Source organism: Pseudonaja textilis, chromosome 3 (genome assembly GCF_049901715.1).
Source record: "Pseudonaja textilis isolate UNSWEBS1 chromosome 3, rPseTex1.2, whole genome shotgun sequence".
Taxonomy (NCBI): domain Eukaryota; kingdom Metazoa; phylum Chordata; class Lepidosauria; order Squamata; family Elapidae; genus Pseudonaja; species Pseudonaja textilis.
In genome coordinates, this window is record NC_141992.1 from 136,119,591 (window position 1) to 136,144,664 (window position 25,074).

The 25,074-nt window shown below is 39.7% G+C and overlaps 2 protein-coding genes across 10 annotated transcripts in view; one reads left to right on the top strand and one right to left on the bottom strand.

The window, feature by feature from the left end:
• Positions 1 to 5,846, top strand: part of PHACTR1 (phosphatase and actin regulator 1) — a 259,159-nt gene extending 253,313 nt beyond the window's left edge. For all 5 annotated transcript variants that reach the window (XM_087930868.1, XM_087930869.1, XM_026699598.2 and 2 more), the window contains one exon: positions 1,201 to 5,846. In XM_087930868.1, the coding sequence (XP_087786994.1) occupies positions 1,201 to 1,216 (16 nt within the window). In that variant the 3' untranslated portion in view covers positions 1,217 to 5,846. The remainder of the gene's footprint in view (positions 1 to 1,200) is intronic.
• A 925-nt stretch (positions 5,847 to 6,771) lies between these two features.
• TBC1D7 (TBC1 domain family member 7) lies at positions 6,772 to 21,272 on the bottom strand. Of its 5 annotated transcripts, none has more exons than XM_087930870.1 (9): positions 21,132 to 21,272; positions 19,350 to 19,469; positions 18,276 to 18,356; positions 16,105 to 16,292; positions 14,157 to 14,294; positions 8,982 to 9,127; positions 8,566 to 8,695; positions 8,305 to 8,420; positions 6,772 to 7,681 (listed from the first exon to the last, which is right to left on the bottom strand). In XM_087930870.1, exons 2-8 carry the CDS (start codon positions 19,459 to 19,461, stop codon positions 8,334 to 8,336), a joined length of 882 nt encoding a protein of 293 aa, XP_087786996.1. In that variant the 5' UTR covers positions 19,462 to 19,469; positions 21,132 to 21,272; the 3' UTR covers positions 6,772 to 7,681; positions 8,305 to 8,333. The 5 variants fall into 5 exon arrangements, with proteins under 5 accessions (XP_087786996.1, XP_087786997.1, XP_026555381.1 ...); XM_087930871.1 differs by having other exon boundaries at positions 20,881 to 21,272; XM_026699596.2 differs by lacking the exon at positions 6,772 to 7,681 and having other exon boundaries at positions 8,257 to 8,420.
• Between the last annotated feature and the right edge of the window lie 3,802 nt (positions 21,273 to 25,074).

Here is a 25,074-nt window from a genome sequence, read left to right on the forward strand (position 1 = left end):
ATCACCAGGGTGTTGTCGTGGCTGAGGGTAGACTTGAACTTGGGCAATCAGCCCTATTTCAACATTATTATTGCTCAATAATATTTGATATTATCATTAACTGATATTAACTTAACATTTTGAATGATCTCCTAGGGTTCTACTTGATGTTTTATATGCAGGGAAGAAACATAGTTAAATTCTTGAAGGAATCCATGATTTCAATTTCCAGCGATTGTCAGAATGCCTCAGAGATGCCACTGCTGAATTTTGCTTTTGTACTACTCTTAACAAACATAAATAAAAACCTTGTATTTCTCCATGAGGACAAAGGCATGGATTCCTAATAAGGATGGGGGGGAGTTTTTCTGTTGGTATGTTACAACCTGGAGTCAAAAGAATCTCACTCTGAAAAATCTATTATGTGAAGCAATCCAGAGACATGTAACTAAAAGTGGGGTGTAAATTATACTTTCAAAAGAGGAATGCTTCCTATTTACCTTTTCTTCACAACAGTTTCACATCATACTGCTTTCCTGAGTTTCCTTTTTCTAGCCTTTTTCTTGTTTCTCATCTGAGCCCTCAGGGTTTTTTTTTTTCACCTGACAAAAATAACCCACTGAATCCCTTTACCGTAAGTTCATAGTAGTCTTGCCTTCCAATTCAAGGGTCTCTTAGAGCTTGGCAGCCATCAGTTATGTTGGGTCTGCTGTCTTGGAGTTATGGAAGCTACAGCTTCAAGTTATGTAGAGTGTGTCAGGTTGGGAAACACTATTTTGTGTGTGATATTTACAGCGATGCTGTCGGTTCTCTCATGTCCTCTATGTAGCTTGCTGAATAAGTAATTACTGGGAGTCAACCCTATCTTAGAGCTGATAGTTTCATCATTGTCTGGCATTTTCTGAGGCAAGTACATTGTCACATATTTTACTTCAAGTAAGGCTCTCCAAATTTATCAATTTTAAGTCTTGAGGACTAACTACCAGAATTTCCTAGCAAACATGGCTGGCTGAGGAGTTGAAGTTCACAAGTCTTAAAAGTTGCCAAGTTTGGAGACCCTTAACTTAAAGCACTATAGTAAATAAAGCCACTTTTTAAAAAAATACTACAAGTTTATTTTTTGGTTGGTTGGTTTTGTCACTTTGATTCTTCTGAGTATGGGTGCTAACGCTGGTAGTAATTTATCTCATTTGTCTGGACTTTCTGTCTTCATTTTTTTAGGTTTCACAGACCATAGGAACTGAATATGCTGCCACCTTGAGAACGTAATGGAAAAGAACCATAAGTGCTGATTCATTCATTTCTCTGTTACGTACAGTGGTAAATCTTCTGAACTGCCTTTCTAAAACCTATAAAAACATGCAGGAAACGTGAGTTTTCTCATCCTGGGAATAACTTCCCCATACAATCTGTTGGCACAAGATTCAGCAACTGAGGCTACCTTGGCAAGAATCATGCCTGGAGTTGGCACTTATATTTTAAATGCTGCTGTATGGAGTCCCCAAGCCATTCATTCATTTACATTAGTGGTCTTTCTTTGGATCCTTTTACATCAGTCCTCTTTCATCTCTGAAGGAATTTGGTATTTGGCACCGACAGAAGCTCTGCTGGACACATGGTCACTGTTGTTCTGGAACAACATTTCTACCAAACATTTCATTCTGCGTGGAGCACCTTAAGAACTTGATGGGGTGAGCTGGGGAAATAGAACCCACTCCAAAGGATCCATCTCTTCTTGACTTTCCAAACCCCACCACCCTCAGGAAGATCTTCGGCTGACTGATGGATACTCTTGATTTCTACAGGACCAAGAAGGATTCTTCACCATCCATTTCTCCTCTTCAAGTGATTCTTTTGTTGCAACGTTTGGAAGAGTTCAAGATTTAAGAATATAGCAAGCTTATTTTCTACAGTGGAACGTGTCACACCGCCTTCTGCCCTGCTGACTTATTTCATGTTTCATATGGTCCTGTGTAGCAGTTCGATAGCCGAGCTTGTCCTGGCCTGGCCTGTCAGCTTTACATAGGTTTTTCCAATTCACTAATGTGCAAGACAGAAAAGGGACGAATTAAAGAGAACCCTAAGGTTGTCTTTATGCTGTATGCTTGGATGTTGATTTTTGTTTTCTTCTTTTAACAGGAGGGATTTCTATTCTTCGAAGTGCTTCTTGGTATAATTAACTAAATATGCTGTTGTGAATGGCTCAGTCTTAAATGGAGAACCAAAGCATTTGGCAAAAGGCTAGAGATGTTATATTGTTATTATTTATCTTCATATTTTATATTTTATTTATTATATATTATTTCATGTTTAAGGTATTGGTCTTCTCTTAATAAGATCATCTTTGCACATTAGAAAGAATTATGAGCCCACTGTATAAAACACTTTGGTGATGTCTACTAACATCTACATCTAGTTCAGATTAAATATATCTGATTATGCCTTTTAGGGAGAGACGTTGACATCTTGAACTTTTTGCCCATCCAAACAAATCACTATAGATATGGCATCTTTAATTCTCAAACCTTCACTGGTGTAAGACTATAATCTGGGATCCACATATGATTGTACTTAGAGGAGACCTGTTATAGTGAAATAGACAATAATTTAAGTACTATTGATTTCAGTGGGCCAGCTCTAAAGTGATAGCTACTTAAATTCAGTTGATTTTAGTGTGCTTCATCTATTTATGATTAAACCATAAGAGTGGTTAGATTGATCAATTTTCTTTTAGAAAACATATATATGGAAGCACATTTAATGGGTGACTGCAATGATTCAGGTTTTTCTCCAAACTAAAACCCGAGTCACTGCAGTGCCCATTACAATCCTCAAGAGTTCCACTGAATAGGTGATTAAACTAGACTGAGGAAGTCCATTTTTTCTTACACAGATTGGTTTTGTCTAGTTATGTTACTCTGGGTATAAGAAAAAAGGAGATGAAGTAATAGAGTACTTTGTTTTTAGATAAAAGTACATGTATTGGGATTTTTTTTAAAATTACAAAAATGCAAAAAATAAAAAAATAAAGAGATTATAATACCACTAGTGGTCAGCAGATGAAGTAGGCGGGCTTGTAGCTGGATAAATTGCTAGGACTCTGGACATGGAAGGATAGTGAAAATGTTAATTCATTTGCCTGGTTTGCACAGAGCAAATCTATGGCAGATACGCTGTTTTTCATACCTTGAAAACTGTCATTTTAACATAGCCAGTTTTCATCTGTCATAGTTTCATAGCATTATGAAATAATGGAGATCTTTCAGTCCACCAACCTTTGAGTGAAGCTCCTCCTCATTGTTCAAAGACTTATTCTTCCCATCACCATGGATAATCTTTTTTTTCCCCTTCCTTTTTGAGAATAGGTTACAGAACTGATCCTCTCTGCACATCTGAATTTCCAGATGACTTTAACTGCACTTTGCTCACCATCCAGGTAGCTCCCGTCTCCTGCCTCTTTACCTATGAGGAGTAAACGACCAGGACCGCTCATGCGGGTTCAATTGAACTGCTAAATTCCCATGCACAAGAATCTTCTCAACTACTGGTCAGCACCTGATCAAAGTTAGATAAGGGTCAATGGCACTCAAGAGGGATTGAACTTAGTTCATTTGGACTATGTAGGGATTCTAGGCTTTCCACTCAGCCCCCACATACTGCCATCCCTTCTCTTACTTCATCTTCCATTAAAGTGAAAACATTTTTGTCCATGTGGACAAGGAATAGTAACTCCTTGATTATTATTTTTTATGCAGGTATATGGGTGGAATCAAGAAATAGGGCATATCTGATTCATACAATGGAACCATATGGTGTAGCTTATCATAATGGAGGGTTGTTTTGCTTTCTGCATACAAATATTTTCAGGTTTTTGTGTGCAAAATATTTTATTCCAATCCTTACCATTCATACAAGCAAAATTGTTGGATTAGGCAAAACTATCCATTTTCAAAAAGTAGAAATTATCAGCTGAGGTCCCACCCACTCAATGTTAAAACCTCTTTGATGAAAAATGGCTTACTTTTGAAGACTGAATGGTGCTTGGTCTTTCTAAAGCATAGTCAACTGTTTCGCCTATACAGTCAGCTGAAACATATACTCCACTGCTATGCCAAATTTAACTATTTTCACCACTAAAATCCATGGATATGGGCAAAAAAAAGCTATTGTTGTTGCCCTACCCCCATTTATTTCACCAGGGCTTGAGTAGGATATATTTTATTTAAATGGAGATGGGAAGCCTTTTTCCTAGCATATTCAGTTTTCTAAGCCTCTGTTGTTCACATGAAGCTCTCACAAACATCTATTTTTTCCACTCCTGGAGGAACCATTTCCCACTCTAATCTCTATGAAAGAATAATGATTGTAAATCTTGCAAAAGGCATCCAGGATTGCAAGTCAGCCCCACATCCAACTTGATGATTAGGCAGTTTAACTTAATGGTTGCAGGACTAGAAATGAGGATTCCAGTTGCTCTCCAAGTCATTCTGAAACCAGTACATTTCCCAGGCCCTCTTCCCGTCAAATGAATGTACATAGTTTTTGTCTTTGTATAGGAGTGAATGTGGTGACAGTCGAGACTGTGATCTTCCAGTATTGTAATTTAACAGATTATGGCTGTATGAAAAATGATGATGAAATGTAAATAGAGAAAACACTAAAGTGAATCTCTACATCTAGAGCTTCAATTTGTACATACTGAAACTGCATGGTATTTAAATTGTCTTGGATGTATGCAGTTTCTTTAAAAAAAGTTTCAAAGAAAAAAATGTTTTGGTTTTCTTTCTTTTGTCTGTTACATGTTCAGAGATGCTCAGGAATCAAAAATTAAGCCGCAAACTAAGCTCAGGGGAAGTCTTCCCTGTCTTTTGCAGAACTGCATCTTGTCCACCTACGTAGAATGCAAGGGTGGCCACTCAGGACTAGATTTCATTAAAAGAGGATTAGATCAAATGGCGTCTCTTCGAGTCCTGCAGGCTAAGGGGCTGTTACATACATTATGTGTACAATCCCAAGGAGAAAAAAAACTACCAACACAAAAAATGGGAAAGATATTTGAAATACCCGTTGCTCCTTGTAACTTTCTGGAAAGATCTGGCTATATTTCATGACTAGCAACTAGTGGTAGTATTCCTTGTCAGTATGAAGAATAGCTGATGTATTTTTTTTCCTTGCTTACAAAAATTTTAAAGGGATAGTTTGGTACTGGTTGTCTTCATTTCTGGTTTATGAATTCCCTGGAGGCCTTTATGGTGGCTTCTGGAACAAAAGGTTTGATTAAAATGCTAAATTGTCCAAACTAAAGAGCTATGTTCATATATAAAAACACCAACCGATTTGGTCATTGATTTTGGAGATTAAGCAATCCCATTTGCCTTTTTTACATTTTAAGGTTTTAAATCGTTTCCAGTTCTTCAGAAATCCTAGCTATGGTTTCAATTCACTGGGGGGTTGGAGAATGCAGTGATTATTTTGTCAAATTCTGCAAAGTCTTCTCCTTTAGTATTTTCTCTTAACCCTGGACAGTTATTGATGAAAGAGTGTATCACTGAATTAATTACACTCCACAAAGCAAGCCTTTCCATCCTTAATTTTTGCATGCAAAACTTGAGTGATGAGCTTTCCACTAACATTCACATTGACTTCTGAGCATTGTGAAAAAAAACTTCTATGAGCTCTTTCTACACTAATCTAAAATAGATTTGTTCAGGTGAAAACCTCTGCAGAACATTACAGAGAACAGTCTGCCTCTAAAGAAAGATTTGAATTTCACTAGTCTGTCACCTTATTTTTAAATAGCAATTCACACTTGACGCAGTGAGCACGCTTGCACTGCTGTGGAATAAAATAAAACTTGACGAGATCAAGCCATTACCAGAACTCATTTGTTGCTCACAGTCAATGTTACCTTAATCATAAAGTAATCTGCATTTTAAGCATATGAATGAAAAGGCAATACATTTTTTATTTTCTATAATAAAAATGAATCCACTCTATCACGAATTGCTGATGGCTAGAGGTCCTAAAACTTCTTCCAGAGGATCTGTGGTGGTGCAGTGGTTAGAATGCAGTATTGCAGGCTAACTCTGCCCACTGCCAGGAGTTCAATCCTGACTGACTCAAGGTTGACTCAGCCTTCCATTCTTCCCAGGTCAGTAAAATGAGGACCCAGATTGTTGAGGGCAATATGCTGACCCTGTAAACCACTTAAGACAGGGCTGTAAAGCAATGTGAAGTGATATATAAATCTCGGTGCTATTGCTATCTCTGATATTCAAACTCCAATCCTATTTCCTCTATTGGTTTAGCAGCTTGGTAACTGCTGCTGCCAGAATCCATCTTCTGGAGTGGGATAAGGGATTACCTCATTTGGTATACAACTTTTAGTCTTGGCATGAGAGGGAAAAAAACAGTTACTTCCAATGCTGCCCTTTATCAAAATAAAAAGTTCAAATAATGTGTACAATGCCATTTCCTTGCTGCATAGGATAAAATTGGAACAATCCTCCGGACAAACCAATCAGGGTGTAGGAAGATGATAGTAGATAGAGGATGATAGATCAATCGTTGTCGCTTGGTAGAGGAGACAAACCAATTCCACAGGAGATGATGATAGATAGATAGATAGATAGATAGATAGATAGATAGATAGATAGATAGATAGATAGATAGATAGATAGATAGATAGATAGATATAAAGGGGGGGGGAGAGAGAGAGAGAGAGAGAGAGAGAGAGAGATCGTGATCAAACAAATTTTTATTAAAAACATAAAATGTAAAGACCAAAATCTATTTTAAAATGTAGTAGAATCAAATTTTATTAAGAACAGAAAATGTAAAATGTAAAGACTATTTTGAAATGCAGTATGAAAAGGTGGAGGGTAATTACAGAGCTGTCCGGAATCATGCTCGTACAGCAGCTTACAAATTAGTTTAAGAAAGAAAAATCTAAAAGAAAATACAGCTCTCTAGAGAGCAAAAGTTGGGCAGTGATCTAATTCAAAGGAAACATTCTGACCTCAAAATCTCGGTAGATAGACAGATTTCCATTTATTAAATTAATATAACTGAAGGAAAAAAGTATATTCAAGAAAAGTACATTTGTGAAAACAGCGAAGAGATTGGTGTTAAATCCCAAATACACAATTTACAAGTCTTCAATCATTTGGCCAATGGCCATTAGTACTGTACTGTAATGATGGCACTGAATGAATGGTGGTTACAACTATCACTGGAGTTCCAGCTATCCCAGCATACCCACAATCACAGGGTCATGATCTGGATACACAACACAAAGATCTATCTTCACCCAAAATGTTTAACCAGATCAGATAAAGTTCTAACAGATGCACTCATATGTTTAATTTTAACCTTGGTTTGTTTCATGGCTTAGCAATGTTGTGCAAACCTAGCCTACCTGGTGAGTTTATAATTCACTAGAATATGCCAACCTCGAAAAAACAGCTCAAAGCATTTTAATTGGACCTTTTTCTAACATCAACAGTTATTGACTCCTTTTTGTACATTGACTGGTTTGCACATTATCTTTGTTTTGTACAGAAACGGAGATGTATAAAAGAAGAATTTCTGCCAGTTTATTGCAATTAGTTTAGGCAGAGATGAGACGTGTTATACTAAGGTAGGAGATTATGCTATTGAACTGTTATGGCCCACATACTCCTGTCTTCAAATCTAGAGGAATCTGCCTGATAAAAAAAAGAGCATGTTTAGCTGAATAGCTCAATAAATAGCAATAATACTTTTTAGTTTACTTTTTTTCATTGTCCTTGCACCTCATACAACAAAATCAAACACCATCTTCAGTGCACATCATGACCATTACCATGAAAATAAACACAAACACACATCCTTCACACATTGAACCGGAAACCCCCAACACCACACCAACACTGCACTGAGTCGACCTTGAGCTGGTGAGAATTGAACTGCCAAACTGCTGGCAGACGGCAGTCAGCAGAAGTAGCCTGCAGTACTACATTCTAACCACTGAGCACCACAGTGGGAATGAATGAGCACTATATTAAATTGAACAAACCTTCCTTTCATAATGCATTGCTTTTAGGTTTTACTTTTCCCAGTTAGCCTCTTCTTTAAAAGTATCTGTTAAAAAATATTTCTGATAGGAAATCTGTGACTTTCCAAATGTTGCTGAACTACATCTGGAATCCTTCACCATTCACAATATTGACTGGGACTTGTCATATTATAGATTTCAACTCTCTGCAACAGGAGTGACGCATCACAATTACAATCCCCACAATGTTTAAATAACTTTAATTATATATTTTGGAGAAGGAAACACACATAAAACAAAAACAGAAATGCAGGTAATTTCAAACTGAATGACCAGGGGTCCCACAATGTTTGTGCCACAGTTCAATAGCCTTGCTCACAATTGCATCAGTGTTATCTTGAGGTATCTAGGAAAGAAAAAAACATAGCTTGAAATATAGAGGTATTTTGGAGTGCAGTCTTGAACACATTTGGCCTTTGCCTTCAAAATACTATTGGATTTAATTAAGGCACTGTTTTCTTAGAATTTAGAATGTATGAAAGAGTACTTACATTTTCCAAAAACTGTTCAATCTTTTCAGCACTAGTCAAGGCCATCAACTTCATTTTAAAGGTTAATAAGATCTCAACAGCAACAAAGACAAGGATTTTACAAGAACCACTAATAACCTTGTCCCAAACCCTAGAAAATTCAACGAGACAGTCATAAAATGGTCTGTTCTTAATTTTATATCTGTAATTTATATTATCAATATACTTCCTTCATGATTAAAATTAAAATTTGGTAAAACCCTAGAAAAGCTGAAAAACTGGCATTTTTTAGAATATTGGCAATATTGCTGACTGTCAAAACATCATGTCTACGTGATGCATGGGAATGAGTCATGTCTACAGGATTATGTTCCACTGAAGACTACAGGGACTTAAGTTTTTCCAATTTAGGAGAGGTGGAAGGGAGAGAAACTTGCCTTTGTAAACTTGATTCAGGTAGGCATCCAGCAAAACACTTTCTAAACCAAAGATTATAAGGAAGCTGGCCCATTGCTGAACACGACTTCAGATATGCCAGAAGCCGGCTGTCCTCAAGGCTCAGAATTTGTTCCAGAAGTTTTGGCTGCAGCAACATAAATATAAAAAAAAATTAATGAAATATGCTAAAATCATTTTAAAGTCTTGTCTTGTTGATATTTGTGGCAAGGAAACTTCGGTATCTGTGATGGTGGAGATTATCTGTAGCCCGGGTGTAGGATGAGGTTGTAGGTTCGTTCTCCGAGTTTATGGGTTGGTTTCCGAATGTTTTGTTATTGGGCTAGGCAACAAAGGGGATGTCTGGGTCGGTGTTCTCCTGTTTATAAGGGCTCTGTGTGATTATAGTAGTGATGGGAGATCACGTCCCTATCACAAGACCTCACAAAGCCCTTATAAGCAGAGGAACACTGACACTGACATCCCCTAAACTCTGCTGTTACCTAGCCTGGTAAGGAAATGTTTGGATACCAACTCATAAGCTCGAAGAACAAAACTCCACCCTCAAAAGTACTATTCCTCAAGTTAAATTTAGTGTGATATATGAAGCAAATGACTTCATGTGTAATGTTCCTTACAGGTCAGAAATATACGTAATGATTTATTTACAAAATCAACTGATAATTCCTTTATAGAACCAATTTTGTGGAAAAAAGAAAAAGGAATTACAAGGCAAAAGGAACACATTATGACATTTTTACCATGGCACCAGTTTCTGTCTGCTAAATCAATCGGATATATTTTTTTTCCCAGTGGTTCTGCTTCACACATACATTTTGCATGCATACAGGACTGTAGCCAACATCTTCAAAATTACTGGTCACAATTTAAGAATAGCTCCCCACCCCCACCCCACCCCCAAAAATCAGGCCTTCTAGGTGCATTTCATGAATGTAAGCATCCCTAAGGTCACCTGATCAAAATTTGGACACTTGGTAACTGGCATGTATTTATGACGGCTGCAGTATCCGGGGCTCATGTGATCACCTTTGGCAACCTCCTGTCAAGTAATGGGAAAGCCAGATTCACTTAACAACCATCTTACTAATGTAACAAGTGTAGTGATTCACTTAACAACGGTGGCAAGAAAGATTGTAAAAAGGGGTAAAATTCACTTAACAACTGTCTTGCTTAGCAACAGAAACTTGAGCATCAATTGTGGTCCTAAGTTAAGGGTTACAACTGTGTAAGGTTTTCAAGGTCATAACCAGCACCTTGAATTACATCCAGAACCAGGCATGTAATAAATGCAGCTCACAGAGAGAAATGATGCTTTTTTGCTGGGTTTCGAACCAGATGAAACTTCCAAGTGGTTTTCAAAGGCAGCCCTACATATACTGCTTTGGTGTGAGTGAGACAAGGTGCGAGTGGTCAAGTTTGAAGGGCCTCCTAAACCAGAAAAGGATGCAACTCTTGGGCCAGGTGAAGCTGCCTAAAGGCCTTCCTGACCACGGTTGCCACCTTTTCATCAAGCAAGAGCAATGAATCCAACAAGACCCTCAGACTGGGCACCACCCGAGTAGGGAGATGCAAATCCACCCAAGATGAGCAGCAATCTCTCGAGGTGCAGGCAGTCCTAACAACCGTAGCCACTTGGTACTTGCAAAACTGCACTGAAGATGTTCCATCCCCATCCTGGCCTGCATAGCCACCAATCCCTGAGGCCGGACTTGTGACAGCCTCACTCTGCCAGTCTGGGATTGAAAGATATAACTGAGTAAAGGAAGAAAACCACTGGAGAACAGTGCCTCCAATTCTGAACCCCTGCAGTTGGTTCGGAAAGAAAATCACTTTCAATTACCATGGTGGTTTAAGATTATGATTTACTTGAAATAACCTTCAAACCAAGTAAAGCCTAGCACATTTTTAAAGTTTGGGTACAACAATACAATGCAGTTAATCAAAACTGAACGTGAGTGTTTGCAACCTGCTCCTAGCAGGCGTGCAAAAGGTAACAGAGAGCATGTGAAGCCCAGCAGGAAGCTGGCTCACTTATCACAATAAATCATAGTATAATACGAGAAACCCAACCTCTGCTATCACTTCGCAGCCTCTTTGGTTTTGCAGTTAACTCTCAAAATAATGAACTGTAACAGAAATCATCAAGAATTGATAGAAGCTGACCAGTAATGTGTGTTTGTGAGTGCATACAAACATACATGCATACATACATTATATATAATTAAAATAAAAGTGCTTGCTATGAGATTGGAACACTATTTCTTTTATCCGACCTTTTACAATTCATCTTGTCTGAAATATACCAGAACCTCTGGTCACGACCATAATTCATTCCATAACTTTGGTTGCAACCTGATTTGGTCGTGATCCGAATCGAATTTCCCTATTGGATTGTTACCTAAATGCAATCAATCCATTCCAGACCCTTATGAACTTTATATAAATATTGCATATAAAGATTTTTAAGCGCAAAAATAGTTCATTATGCCTTCGTCTTGCCAACATTGCCATTCTTCACTTGATTAGAGGCCAGGGTTAATTGCGAAATTAATGCAGCAGCCACAGGTGGGTTGCTGTTGTTTGTCAACAAACAACAGGAAATTTGGCTCTTGCAAAATAAATGGCACGGAAGGGGAAATCAGCCATGACTATGTTTGATTGCCAGCCGAGTATGTGTTCATGACCAGATTCAAAAATTTTGTGAATGTTTTGGTCAGAACCTGATTTGGTCACGATCAGAAGTGTTCGTGACCAGAGGTTCTATTGTAATCAGCTTATTTCCAATCTCTCACTAGTGCTCCAAGTGTCACTGAAGGAGATTACACATATACACTAAGCCAAAGGTGAACAAACTATCTCCTACTATACCTCAGCTTACTTTCTCCAGTCTAGATCACAATTCTTCAGCCTTCTTCAAAACCACGATGTGTATTTCTAAGATACCTTGCTAGAAGCAAGGATCAAAGAGTACAGATAAGTGGATTAGTTTTTATGGAAATTATCTTCTTTTACCACAATCCTGAATCCACTTTTTATAACAAATGCAAAATAATGTGGTGTCAGTGGATGATGGCTTCAATGGAATCTATTATAAAGTTAGCAAATGCACAAACTCAATGTAAATAAATGCATCGATGTTTTATAATTACATAAATCCACAACAAATATTAGAGATGGATCACATAACACTAAAAAGTTCTGATCCTAAGCAATTGGGTTTTTTTTTACAGACAGTGAATATAAAGCCTTTAAGACAAGCAAACAGCAGGAATCAATCATGCAAATTTCTTAATGTACACCTTCTCATGTGAAATTATTTAAACCAACAGCTCATAGCCAGAAACCACCTTAGATTATTGTAACTATCTTTGCTTCTCCCAAACATTTGCCTGTAATTTTAAATGTATATTTTCCTTATCTCTAACAGTATGATGCATATTATCAATTATATACAGCAGAGGTGCTATTCCACCGGTTTGCACCTATTCGGGCGAACCGGTAGTGGTTATTTGGCATGGGTCACCGAACCGGTGGCAATCCCTGGCAGGCCACGCCCCCAACCTAGTTGCCCGATCGCTCACTTGCGATTGGTCTCTTAGCTTTCCGTTCCCTACGTCCTCTTTCTCCCCGGGGAAAAGGAAGAAAGGCATGGATGCTGCAAGTATCGCTTTCCCCGTGTGAGTTAAAGTGTCGGGAGTGAGAAAGAGTGCGGTCTCACAGAGGGGGTGGTGGAGAATCGAGCCTTGGAGCACTTTTGCAACATAAAAGGAATGCATTTTGGAAGCAGGTCTTTTAAAAACTTCTCCAAGGATTCCCCATTAATGCTGCAAGTATTGCTTTCCCCTTGTGAGTTAAAGTGCTGGAGTGAGAAGGAGTGCGGTCTGACAGAGGGGGTGGGGGAATCCACTCCAGCCTTGCAGAAATTTAAAGGGGCTGCTTCCAAAATGCTTGTCTGTTAAGTGGTGTGTGTGTGTGTGTGTGTGTGTGTGTGTGTGTGTGAGAGAGAGAGAGAGAGAGAGAGAGAGAGAAAGAAAGAAAGAGAAAGAAAGAAAGAAAGAAAGAAAGAAAGAAAGAAAGAAAGAAAGAAAGAAAGAAAGAAAGAAAGAAAGAGGGAGGAAGGTAGAGAAAGAAAGAAAAAAATAGGAAGAGAGAGAGATAAAACTCTGTGCTATTATTTTAAAATGTTCTATTATTTATCATGTGTTAATATTTTACACTGTCCCTATACCTAGAGTGATTTTTCTGCCTTTCTTTTGCCCAGGGCTACCACATATTTTTCAGGGTTTACATGCATTCAATGTCAATAGTCCAGAGCATAAAATACGCATGTGTTTAACAAGAGTTGAAAGGGACCTTGGAGGTCTTCTAGTCCAACCCCCAGCTCAGGCAAGAAAACTTGAGTAAAACATGTGAGCCATTTCCTCCTTTCAGTGGTCCATGAAAGTACATCTATAGTGTGCAGATAATAAAGTCAAAAAAGGTGAACAACGTTTTTTACAGAACTATAGATAAGTTGAGGCTGAGTGACAAGGAATGGCTGGGAGGGGAGGGACCAGGTGAGGCACCTCTTGATGTGAGTGACACTGAGTTGGCCATGCCCACCCAGTCACATGCCCACCCAGCACGCCCACCCAGTCACATGACTACCACCCGTCCAGTCACATGATCACAAGCCACGCCCACCAAATAAGCCATGCCCACAGAACTGGTAGTAAAAAAAATTTGAATTCCACCGATATACAGGCAGTCCTCGACAATTTATTTAGTGACCAAAGTTACAAGAGAAATGAAAAAGTGATTTATGACCACTGTTTACATTAATGACCAAATGCTTGGCAACTGACTCACATTTATGATGGTTGCAGTGCCCTGGGGTCATGGGATCACCTTGTGTGACCTTCTGACAAGCAAAGGCAATGGGAAAGCCAGATTCCCTTCACAACTGTATTACTAACTTAACAACTGCACTGATTCACTTCACAACTGCGGCAAGGCAAGTTGTAAAATGGGGCAAAACCCACTTAACTGTCCTCCCTGAGCAACAGAACCGTTGGCCTCAACTGTGGTCGTAAGTCAAGGACCTACCTCTACCTGCAACTCTGTTTCTATATTGGATGTTCGCTCATATGTGCAGTTCTGCAGAGATATTTTCTTACCAGCTGTGGTAATGCCTCCTTGTACCTATGGTTTAACTGCTTCACAAAACTACTGACTAGCCAGTAGCAATCGACACTGTCTTCCACCATTTCTTCCATTGCTTTTGCAATAGCGAGGAATATCTCATCTTCGGATTGCTAGAAAACAAAGGGGGCGTGGCAGAGAATCAGAGAAAGAGAAAGAATGTGCATCATACATTCCGTTCAAAGCTTGCAATCGAGTTCCCATTAATAAGCAATGTGTTTGGTACAAATGTGCCCCGAGGAGGCTACCCAACGCTTTCTAAATCAGCCAAGCTACGGGACTTCTGAGAGGAAATGGTGAAGGGGAAATAAGTTCGTCAGATGTAGAGCTGATGATCTCAACAGAAGGGCTGGCAAGTAGACCAGCTCTTCATGATTACTCTCCAAACAAGGGGAGGGCTCAAGATCGCCCACAAATCCTCCAGACAGTTAGGGAGTGAGGCTATGACACTGATGGATTTGGAGCTGCTGGGAAATGAGGGCAGAGCCATATTTTGCTTCAATCTTAGCCAGCGCCTTCAAAAGGACACTGGGTTGGCTTACAGCATTTTCTAATCCCTTGCAGAAATCGCTTGTTAATGGCTTTTCAGTTACTAGGAACCTTTGGATGGACAGGTTTTATAGCACAGGAAGAGTTGTCTTTAATGTTGAATGATACAAAAGTTTGTTTCCTTTGGTTTCATCATGTCCGATTTTCCTGCAGGTTTTTTTTTTGGCAAAGTTTTTCAGAAATGATTTGCCACTGCCTCCTGTCCTAGGGCTGAGAGACAGGGACTGGCCCAAGGTCACCCACTTGACTCTGTGCCTAAAACGGGACTAGAATTTCCCGTCTCCTGGTTTCTAGCCTTAACCACTACACCAGACTGGTTCTCTAAACACTGGACATTTTGAAAGGCATTTTTGAACAATGGATCCAGAAGGTAATTTGAAGACTGTCTGCCTCTATAGACTGTGTTTAAAAGACCTTATGGAAGAGGGACAAGTTGTACCTGGATCCTAAAGATTGGTTATTATAATTAAATATAAAACTGATTGATAAGATGATTTCAGGTGGCCCTCATTTACCTTCAATAACCATCTGAACTTACCACCATTCTGAAAGAGAGATACTTAATTCTGACTGTTGGAGTGTCCACATATTGATGACTGGATTACAATTCCAACTCTGCAGTGTAATAAGGTCATGTAATTTTTAACCTTCACTTCCTACTAGCAAAGTCAATAAGGAAGGGTATTGATGTTGCAATAGGTTGCAAAGGGCAAATGGTTATTGATGTTACAGGAGGTTGCAAATAGCAACCACGTGGCTTTGCACTGAACAATGCAGTGGGATTCCCTTAACAACAGCAACCAGAAGTGTAGGAATCGTGGCATGGTCGTATGATGTTGTACTTTGTGACCTTATCTCTTAGCGACAGAAATTCTAGTCCCAATTGCCAACCTCAACCAAGGACAACTTGTTCTCAGCCCATTACACAAACTTTGTAAAAATACCAATTTGAGGGTAAGACAGACTATAAAGGCAGTTTCAAGCATAGGGGCCAACAAAGGGGTTAAACAAGGGTATATTTAGTTTTAATTTTATCAATGCAATGGGAGATGCCCTAAGCCGGGGGTGGGGAATTATGTCCCTTTTATGACTTGTGGACTTCAAATCCCAGAATTCCCGAGCCAGCCATGCTCAGGAGATGGAAGTCCACCAGTCATAAAGGGGGCCATGGTGCCCCACCTCTGCCCTAAGCGAAAGTATCATTCCCACACACTGACTAACAAACCTGAATCTGTACTGCTATATACGATGATGCTGTCACGTTGCTGAAAATACCAATGTGTTTTGAACAGCCATAGCATTTAAACTCAGACAGAAAAAAAACTGGCTCTGTGTGTAAAAATCTTATAAAAATCAAACGTAACCTTCACTGACCAAAGGAAAAGATGGGTTTTGAGGTAGCTTTCCTGATTCCAACTGATATATCCGGAGGAATACTTCAGCCTGTGGAGTAGAATCTGTGATAAAGCGAATTACTTGAAGGGCACGGTATACATCCCCATACTGTTCCTTTCTATATTTCATCACAAATGCATGAGAGTCATGGTGAGGTGGGAGAATTCCTTTAAAGAAAGAGAAAAGGCAAGAGATTTAGATGAAGTCTACTCGCTTTAAGGGTGAAACCTTCATCTTCATACCAATTATTCTCAGATCAAATAAAAAAGATCTAGCATTTGTTCTCAAGAAAGGCTTTGGCACTAATATGGCAAACATTAGTTTATTATCCATATAGTACTAACATTCTCATGGTGCTTATAAGTTTGTTTCTATCTTCAAGCTAGCCCAAACCAGAGGTGGGAATCTACCAATTTGGAATGGTTCTATACATCCGGTTATGACTCTTGCGCAGTTCAGAGAACCGGCAAATTGTGCACCTGGCTGGCCCCACCCCTCCCTGCCCAGTCAGTCCTTATCATGCATATGCAACATTGCGCGCCTGCCTGACATTGCTGACTGCGTTCTTTTCTGCCCAGTCACTCCTTACGGTATTTTTTTTTTCTGTCTCCCAATGATCAGCTGCTCCGACCATCAGCTTTGCTGGGATCCCCATTGTTGTCTTACTGCTTTGCCCAGGAGACTTCCCTGAAGCCCAGGAAGGCAAAAAATGGAGGGGAGAGCTCCATTTTTTTCCTTCCTGAGCCCCAGGGAAGCCCTTTGGGAGCAAAAACGCCCCCCAGGAGGCTTTCCTGAGGCCCAGAAGGCTCAAAAAATGGGGGAGGGGGGGAATGCTGCAAAAAAAAAGAGGAAGCTATGCCCACCCAATTACATGGCCATGCCCACCTAGCCACACCCACCTAGTCACACCCACAAGACCGGTTGTTGCAAAATTTGAATCCCACCCCTGGCTCAAACTACGCATATCACAACAATTTTTGAATCAGGGTACCTAAAACATGTTAACAGTGCATACAAAATCCAGGACCCATTATTCCTATGGAACTGAAATTCCACAATGTTCATCCCAGTTTTATTTGCAAAGTTGCAGCCACTGCAACGTCCCATGATCACAATTGTGAACATGTGAGCAGCCAAGTTAGTGGGGAAATGGGCAGGTAGTCAAAAGTCACTTCTGCTCCCACCGTTTCCACCCCCACCCACCACAGAGTCCTTCTGTTTATCTTTTCAGGTTAAGTAAATATTGATTTACTACTGAAGTTCATTTGCCACTACAATTATTTTTCCATGTATACTCTTCTAAGACAATTACAGGAGTGTGCAGCATTAGGATAAAAAAATATGATCAGCCTATAATTTAATTATTCATTCTGATCACATCAGACTACATTACCCTTCCCTCGAAGGATGACCCAATAGCACTGCCTAATGTTCACTAATGTCTCTGCTAACAAGCTACAAGGACAGTTTTCTTGTTGAAGACTATGTTCAGGAGGAATGGCAGAAAAGCAAGCCTCATTCGTGTACTTTTTCTTTAAATGAGCACTCCCTGTAAATATATGTGCATATATGCAAAGGGACTTAGGTATGACTGATTTAGAATTACAGATAAGGCTTTTATACAGAAAATTCCAAGCACAGTCCAAGTCTCCCTATTTATTGACACGCAAAAGTTACTGAACATTTTAACAATGCATTTGTTTTTAGGAAACAAAACAGGGAGACCACATAGGCCAGTCTTCCCCACCTCAGATACAGATGTGGTTGAGAATCTGAAATTTACAGTTCCAACGTATCTGAAAGAAGCCAGGATAGGGAAGCTGATTAAAAAACCAAATTTCAAAGAGCAATTTTTCCAGGATCCACCTTAAAAAATCTAGACTAGAGAAATGTTAGAAAAAAATTAAGCAGGATTCTTTCCTAAATATCCCAGGTTAACCAAAGCTATTCAGAGACAAAATACAAACTATTGGAAATTTCACTTTATAGGTGTTACAATAGCCAATTATATTGGTTAGTACCACTTAATATATTGTAATGGGTACACCTGCTAAGGCATCTATTGCAAGGTTTTATCAGGGAGCACAGCTGACAGCAAAGCCACTCTTGTTATTGATAAAGAAGCACTTGGTCTTCATCCATTTCCATACCTAGAAGCACCTTCCATACCAGGGTCCGGAACATGGATGGGAGAGGGAACCTTTGACTAAATGTGCAAAGCTTTTCAATATCTGTAAATAAAGATATAAAAACAGTGTTTCACAATGTTATGAGGCAGCTCTGATCAATACTGACACTGGAACCCTGGCACCAGAACAAAAGGCTCTCTAGAGGATATTCCCCCTCTGTTGACAATACCTATCTCCTGTTTATAATTGCAGTCCTTTCAGCAGCGCCAAGATGGTTCCACACTCATTGGAATTTCTGATTCAGGTGACTCTGAGGACACAGATTAGCCCAGTTGCAAAAGTATGAATCCCTTCCATTTCCCACCCCCCTCCCATTAGTTAGAACTGAAGCAGCTTCTTGTATGAGAAGCAAAAAACAAAAATCAGAAAGTCCAGTTGCCTTTAAAACGAGAGCACCTTGGGGACCAGAAAGCAGGATAAGCAGCAATGGATGGAAACAAATCAAGGAGAGAACCAACCTAGAACTAAGGAGACATTTCCTGACAGTGAGAACAATTGGAACAGCTTGCCTTCAGAAATTTCAGGTGATTCATCACTGGAAGTTTTTAAGAAGAGATTGGACAGCCATTTGTCCAGAATGGTACAGGGTCTCCAGGTTGGGTAGGGGGTGGACTAGAAGACCTCTAAGGTCCCTTCCAACTCTGTTATTCAGACACATGGACATCATTCTGGACCAGCTGAAGCTTCCAAATGCTCAACAGCAGCCCCATGTAGAGCACACTACAGTTGTCCAATCAAGAGGTGACTTGTCCTCATCTACTATTCTTATTTCCAGCAGAAGACTTATTTGCATTGCTGAAATACTTGATAATATTTTCAAAGGTTGAAAATAGAGGAGAGAGAAAAAAATAATTTCTCATCCCTCGCTTCTATCTTGCTGTAATAACATTTCCTTGGGAGGAAAATGGACATTCAATTGTCAGAGAAATTCAAAATCCAGAGAGTAATTCAGAAAGACCAAAATCAAATTTGCCAAAAATCAACACACACCCTTAACAACAGTAAACATTGCACTACATCGTATATTGCACATACCCAACCGGTCATCTTTCAAAAGAATTTCTAATGATTTTTTTTCTTCAACACCACGAAATCCTACTTTTTCATAGTACACGGATCGGAAATTTCTCTGAGGATCATCAGCCATGTCTCATTCTAAAATAAAGACAAATTAAAGTATGTCACCAAATTAAGAGTTTTACTATCAGTACATTCAACAAGAAAATGTTGCAGTACACAATTCTTCTGTTTGGTGTTATATCCAGTCACATTCCTTTCCAAATAACTAATTCTGTTTCCCCCTTTGCCTCACTTTCCCAAGGCTTTTCTCCATCCAACCTTTCTCTCATTGCATAGTCCAGTTCTGCTTCTAGTGTTACTTTGCAATGCTTTAAAGACCTTGAAGTTTACCCACTCAAGTATATATCCATAGTCCTTTATGTACAGGGTGAATGCAATTGTGATTCTAAACCATGATGGTTAACAGGGATAAGCAGCAAAATTAAGGCCACGTTCTTCCCTCCTTTCCACTTCTGCCATTTCTTTTTTCCTGCACAGTGTTTCAATTTCTGCACATTTCAATTTTGATAAGTTGTCAGATACATTTGGGGGGGGGTAGGTGATAGTGTTTTGACTGCACAAACATTGAAATTCATACTTTAATAATGCAAAAATAAGAAGCATAGACAGCATATGTGGTAATTGTCACTAAAGGCATATAATAGTTCTAGAGTCTAAACGCTTTCAAGTTACAGAAAAAATAAAGATAACCTCATTTTTATTTCTTTGCAATAAATAAAATGGAATGCATGAAGAAAGTGCATTTCATAAGTTTAAAACATTATTCGGTTGGTATTTTAGGCGGAAACACTGACAGTTACAACATATTTTGCTTTTCAAAATTAAGGGTTTTTAATAGAACCTGGAATTAAAACATTAAAAAGCAATCCTGCACAATCCCAGTCTCACTACAAATTATGCCATTAAAGGATTCTTGCAGATCAAACTAAAAGTTTCCAGAAAACTAATCGGTTATGGAAAAAAGACTTGTAGTACAATATTTTTAAAGACTTTCAAATATTTATTATGTGGATTAGCATTCAATTCATAAAAGTGGATGATAGAAGACTTCACCATGAGAAATATGTTAATCTTCTAAAGCAACAAGACCAAACCCATCTCCTTTGTTAAAGAGTTGCCTTTATTTTCATTCCTATGTCACAGGGAATTCAAAAAAAGAGCCATAAACATCCATCACACCTATGTTTCCACAGCTCAAAGTAGCATACATATTATTTTTTGACCCGATTCTTAGAATAATCCCATGAGATAAATTTGGTTGAGCTTTGGGACAAGCTAACAAACTCTTGGGCTGGAAGTCAAGGGTTTCCAACTTTGCCACTTTAAGCCTGGTGGACTTCAACTCCCAGAATTCCCCAGCCAGCTTTGCTGGCTGGGGAATTCTGGGAGTTGAAGTCCACCAGGCTTAAAGTGGCCACGGTTGGAGGCCCCTGATCTAAGCAACCCCCGTTTCGACCTCCGGTGTACCGTTGTGATATCGAAGTACCTACTAATAGAAGCGGAATCCTAACACAACCAGAGGGCACCACAGCAACAAAGGCGCTAGTCCTCAGGATATCCACAAGGGCGCCCCTCACTCTCCACTGAGAAATGGAGACATCTGGGGAGATGGACAACGGGGGAGAAGAGCTTAACTGAAAAAGGCAGCGAACCCGGAACGGGGAGGGGAGGGGGAAAGAAAAGAAGAAAAAAAAGCAACAGATCGTTAGAATGACTGAATGCCGAAGAAAAGCTAACTTGGAATAAAGGTCGTCACAGCCGCCGCGACCGGAGCAAGGAAACAAACGGGAGAGACCCGGCTGCGGCAGCTAATAAAACGCCTCACATCCCGCTCTCCCTTCCTATCTCCTCCGACTCGGCCTTGCCAAGCCTGACGGCAGCTCCACCCTACCGCGCAGACTCCAACCAGCCCAGACGTGAAGGGCAAACCACTGAGGCAACCGGGCGGCGCAAGGCCTCGCCTTCGAGATATCGCGAGTTTTCTTTGTTGCTTTCCCTAAAAAAAAAAAAAGAGAGAGAGAGAGAGAGAGAGAATGGCGCGCGTGCCGCTGTGGTTGCTGCCTTTGGGGGAAACTTGTTCGAATCTCGACGTCGCTATGGCCAAAGCGACTGGGTGTCTTTTGGTGGCCTTGTTTGTTTTATATTCCGAAGGGGGTGGTATTATATAATCATTTTAATAATAATGTGTCAAAGTAGAGCCGTTAAAACCCGGTAAGAAGGAGCAGCCTATTTACCAGAATGTAGGTAGTCCTCGACTTCCGACCACAATTGAGCCCCACATTTTTATTCCTGAGTGAAAGTCAATTGGTTCAGTCAATTTTGCCACGTTGTGTGCCTCGGTGGTTCAGTGAATCCCTGAAGTTAAGTTAGTAACATGGTGGTTAAAGTGAATCTGGTTTCCCCATTGACTTTGCTTGTTAGAAAGTTCCCAAAAGGTAAATCACATGATCCCAGGCCACTGCAATGGTTATAAATGTGAGTCATTTGCCAAGCATCCAAATTTTGATTGCGTGACCATGGGGATACTGCAATGGTCTTAAGTGTGAAAGATGGTCATAAGTCACTTTTTTCAGTGCCTTTGTAACTTTGAACAGTTACTAAATGAACTGTTGTAAGTTGAGGACTGCCTGTATCAAGCTAATGGGGTGCAAGCTGGTATAAAACATCTGCAGTACAGGTTGTCCTCTTGTAAAGTGAATGTTGCCCCATCTTACGACTTTTCTTGCTACAGTTGTTAAGTGAATCACTGCAATTGTTAAGTTAGTGACACGTGTCAAGTGAATCAGAAGATCCCAAAAGGGGATCACATGACCCTGGAACACTGCAATCGTCATATATATGAGCCAGTTGCCAAAGAGTCTGATTTTTGATCATGTGATCCCAGGGATGCTGCAATGGTTGTGTGAAAAATGGTCGTAAGTCACTTTTCAGTACCGTTGCAACTTTGAATGGTCACTAAATGAACTGTTGTAAGTTGAGGACTACCTCTAGTGCAAAAGCATTCATTTGCAGCTGCAATCTTTGGCCTACGGGTTTTTTGGGAGGCAGGCATTCCCACCTTTTCCCATTTAACATCTGGAAGATACTGGGTTGGGTGAAGCTGAATTTAGTTCAAAGTACACTTACTGTTCCCAGATTTTTGGTCCTGACTGACCAGAGAATATCATTTTCTGAGTCAGACCCAGGCCTGTAGGATGGTAGCTAACCAGAACCTGCAAAGCAATAGCTTTCCTCTTGGCAGTTGCTCTGTTGTTATTGCTGCTTCTCAGTTGTATATTTCATTTATCTGTTTCTAATATTTGCACTTTATTCTTTTCTCTTAAGCCATCTTGAAGTAATTTTAATCAAATAAAGCTGGGTGAAGACACTGTAAAAACTCCACTTGATTTCTTAGGCAGTCTAGTAATGTGGTTTTAGAAAATAGAAATTATATTAAACACTACAAAGGCTGCAATTACAAACTCTATATTTTACTGTGCATACATCTGATGAAAAGCTTGTAATCCACAAAAACTTGATCATATATTTGTTAGGATCTTAAATGTTATTGTTTTCCTTTTGAGAAATGTTAATGCATAGCAAACACTTTATTAACCAGTAATTAGCTATTCCGTAGATACAATTTTACACTGAAGAAAAAACATTTTTGTAGATAGAAGTGCATACTATTAGGCTCTGGACAACAGCTGCTTTTTACTCTCAGCTGCATGCCTCACTTTTTATTACTGCAATTTACTGCAGAAGCAGGAGATGGCAGCCTTAAACTAGCTTTTCTTAAGAGCACCTGTTCCTGTCAATAAGTGGCATAGTTGTTCTGTGCATTTTATATCTGCCTGGTTAGGAAAACAAATTTTATTGGTGTCACAAGATCTATGAGCCAGGATTTACCAAACCCTGATGAGGCACACTTAAGAGCTTAGGCATGTTTATAGGGTTATAAAACGTGGGTAGGGTAGAAAAGGTGTGTGCCTTCATTTTGTAAGCAATTTGAGAGAAATACAGTACAGGTAACACTCGACTTACTACCATAATGGACCCCGACATTTCTGTTGCTAAGGAAGGTAGTTAACTGAATTTTGCCCCATTTTACAACTTTTCTTGGTGAATCTGGCTTCCCTGTTGACTTTGCCTGTCAGGAGGTCTCAAAAATTGATCACATGACCCTGAGACAATGCAATTGTCATAAATGTGAATCAGTTGCCAAGTGTCTGAATTTGACCATGAGGATGCTGCAGCGGTCATTAAGTGTGAAAAACAGTTATAAGCCACTTTTTTCAGTGCCGTCGTGATGTTGAACGGTCACTAAATGAACTGTTCTACATCAAGGACTACCAATAATCAAGAAATATTAAGTCCACTCTTTGGATACACAATTTAAGATACAGTGTTTGGACCTTGCTGAAAATGCTACCTAGTGTAACTTAATTCTCATTGTGTTCTTGACAGAGTCAAATGCCCAGGTTAGGATTTTCTAAATATTTTAGTCTGAGAATGTGATGGCAAATTAAAAATAACCAATACAGTGTTTGACTACTTAGCCCTACATCTGATTAAATCCAGAGAGACCTAGTTCCGCATTTTTAAAGTTACTGTCAATATCTTAGTCCATGTTTGTGTTAACACAGAGATACAGAATGGTTGTGTATTTATAGGTAGCTGCATATACAAAAGCTTATACTGAAGATAAATTTGTTCAGACACATCTATCTTTAAACATGGGCAGAGATGTGCCTGCAGGAGAATTCAGCTCAAATAGTCTAGAAATGATCATGGCTCTTTTCCAGCATCAAATTCCAATGATGGAAATGGGAAAAATTAGTAGATAGCCACAGTTCTTCAGACCTCGGGGCATATTTTCTAAACCAAGTCCTGCAACCTGCCTGTTCAGCAGCCACTGACATAAATCAGTTCTCCCCTATTAGTTGGAGGGGAGTTGGGAGAAGGAAGGCACAGGGAAAACTTTCTCTTTTGCTTCTGAAATTGGACTCTTTCCAGCGTGAAGTAAATCATTCTCTTACTGCTTTTATCCTTTCACTCTTTGGGGGCTGTAGTTATCGAACAAAGCTGAACAGTGGGTGGTACGAAACAGGCAGAAGTATTTCTTCATGTTTTATATAATAATTATATGGAACTTGCTAACTCAATGTGGTTACAAAAGGGGATACATAAATACATGAATCAGTTAATCAATGGCTACTACCGTGTTTCTCATATAATAAAGCCGGGTCTTATTTTTTTTTGAGCCCCGAAAAAATGGCCAGGCCGTCTTTTCGGGGGTGACTTAATTCCCCCCCACTTGCATCTTCGGGCAGGCGGGCGGCGACGGCTTGGATGTTGACCTCGGCGTTGGTGGGGCACTTCGTATCGGGGTCAACGCAGGCAGCACCATATCCGGGTATGCAACAAAAGTACTTCCTAACGGCAAGCCCCCCCGCCATTTCGCATGTTTTAATATAGGGCTTAATTTGGGGGGAGGGGCTTAATTTCATTCCATGCCTATAAAACATGCTGGGACTTCCTATTGGGGGAGGCCGTATTGTTGGAGAAACAGGGTAGTTCTGCCATATTTCTGCAGCTTATGCATATTAATTTGTATTAAGAGGCAGATGCCCTACAAACATAGCTTCTCATGGTAAGGGATTTTTGCCTCTTATCACCAAATCAGGAGGATCCACAAGGA

Bases quoted from the DNA above. Each gene is read 5' to 3' on its own strand.
- TBC1D7 (XM_087930870.1), bottom strand. From the start codon at position 19,461: ATGGCTGATGATCCTCAGAGAAATTTCCGATCCGTGTACTATGAAAAA. The intron at 16,293-18,275 runs GTATGGAAATGG...CTTTCTTTAAAG, and splicing joins GGTATGGAAGGTGCTTCTAG to GAATTCTCCCACCTCACCAT. The intron at 8,421-8,565 runs GTAAGTACTCTT...TTTCTTTCCTAG, and splicing joins TTGAACAGTTTTTGGAAAAT to ATACCTCAAGATAACACTGA.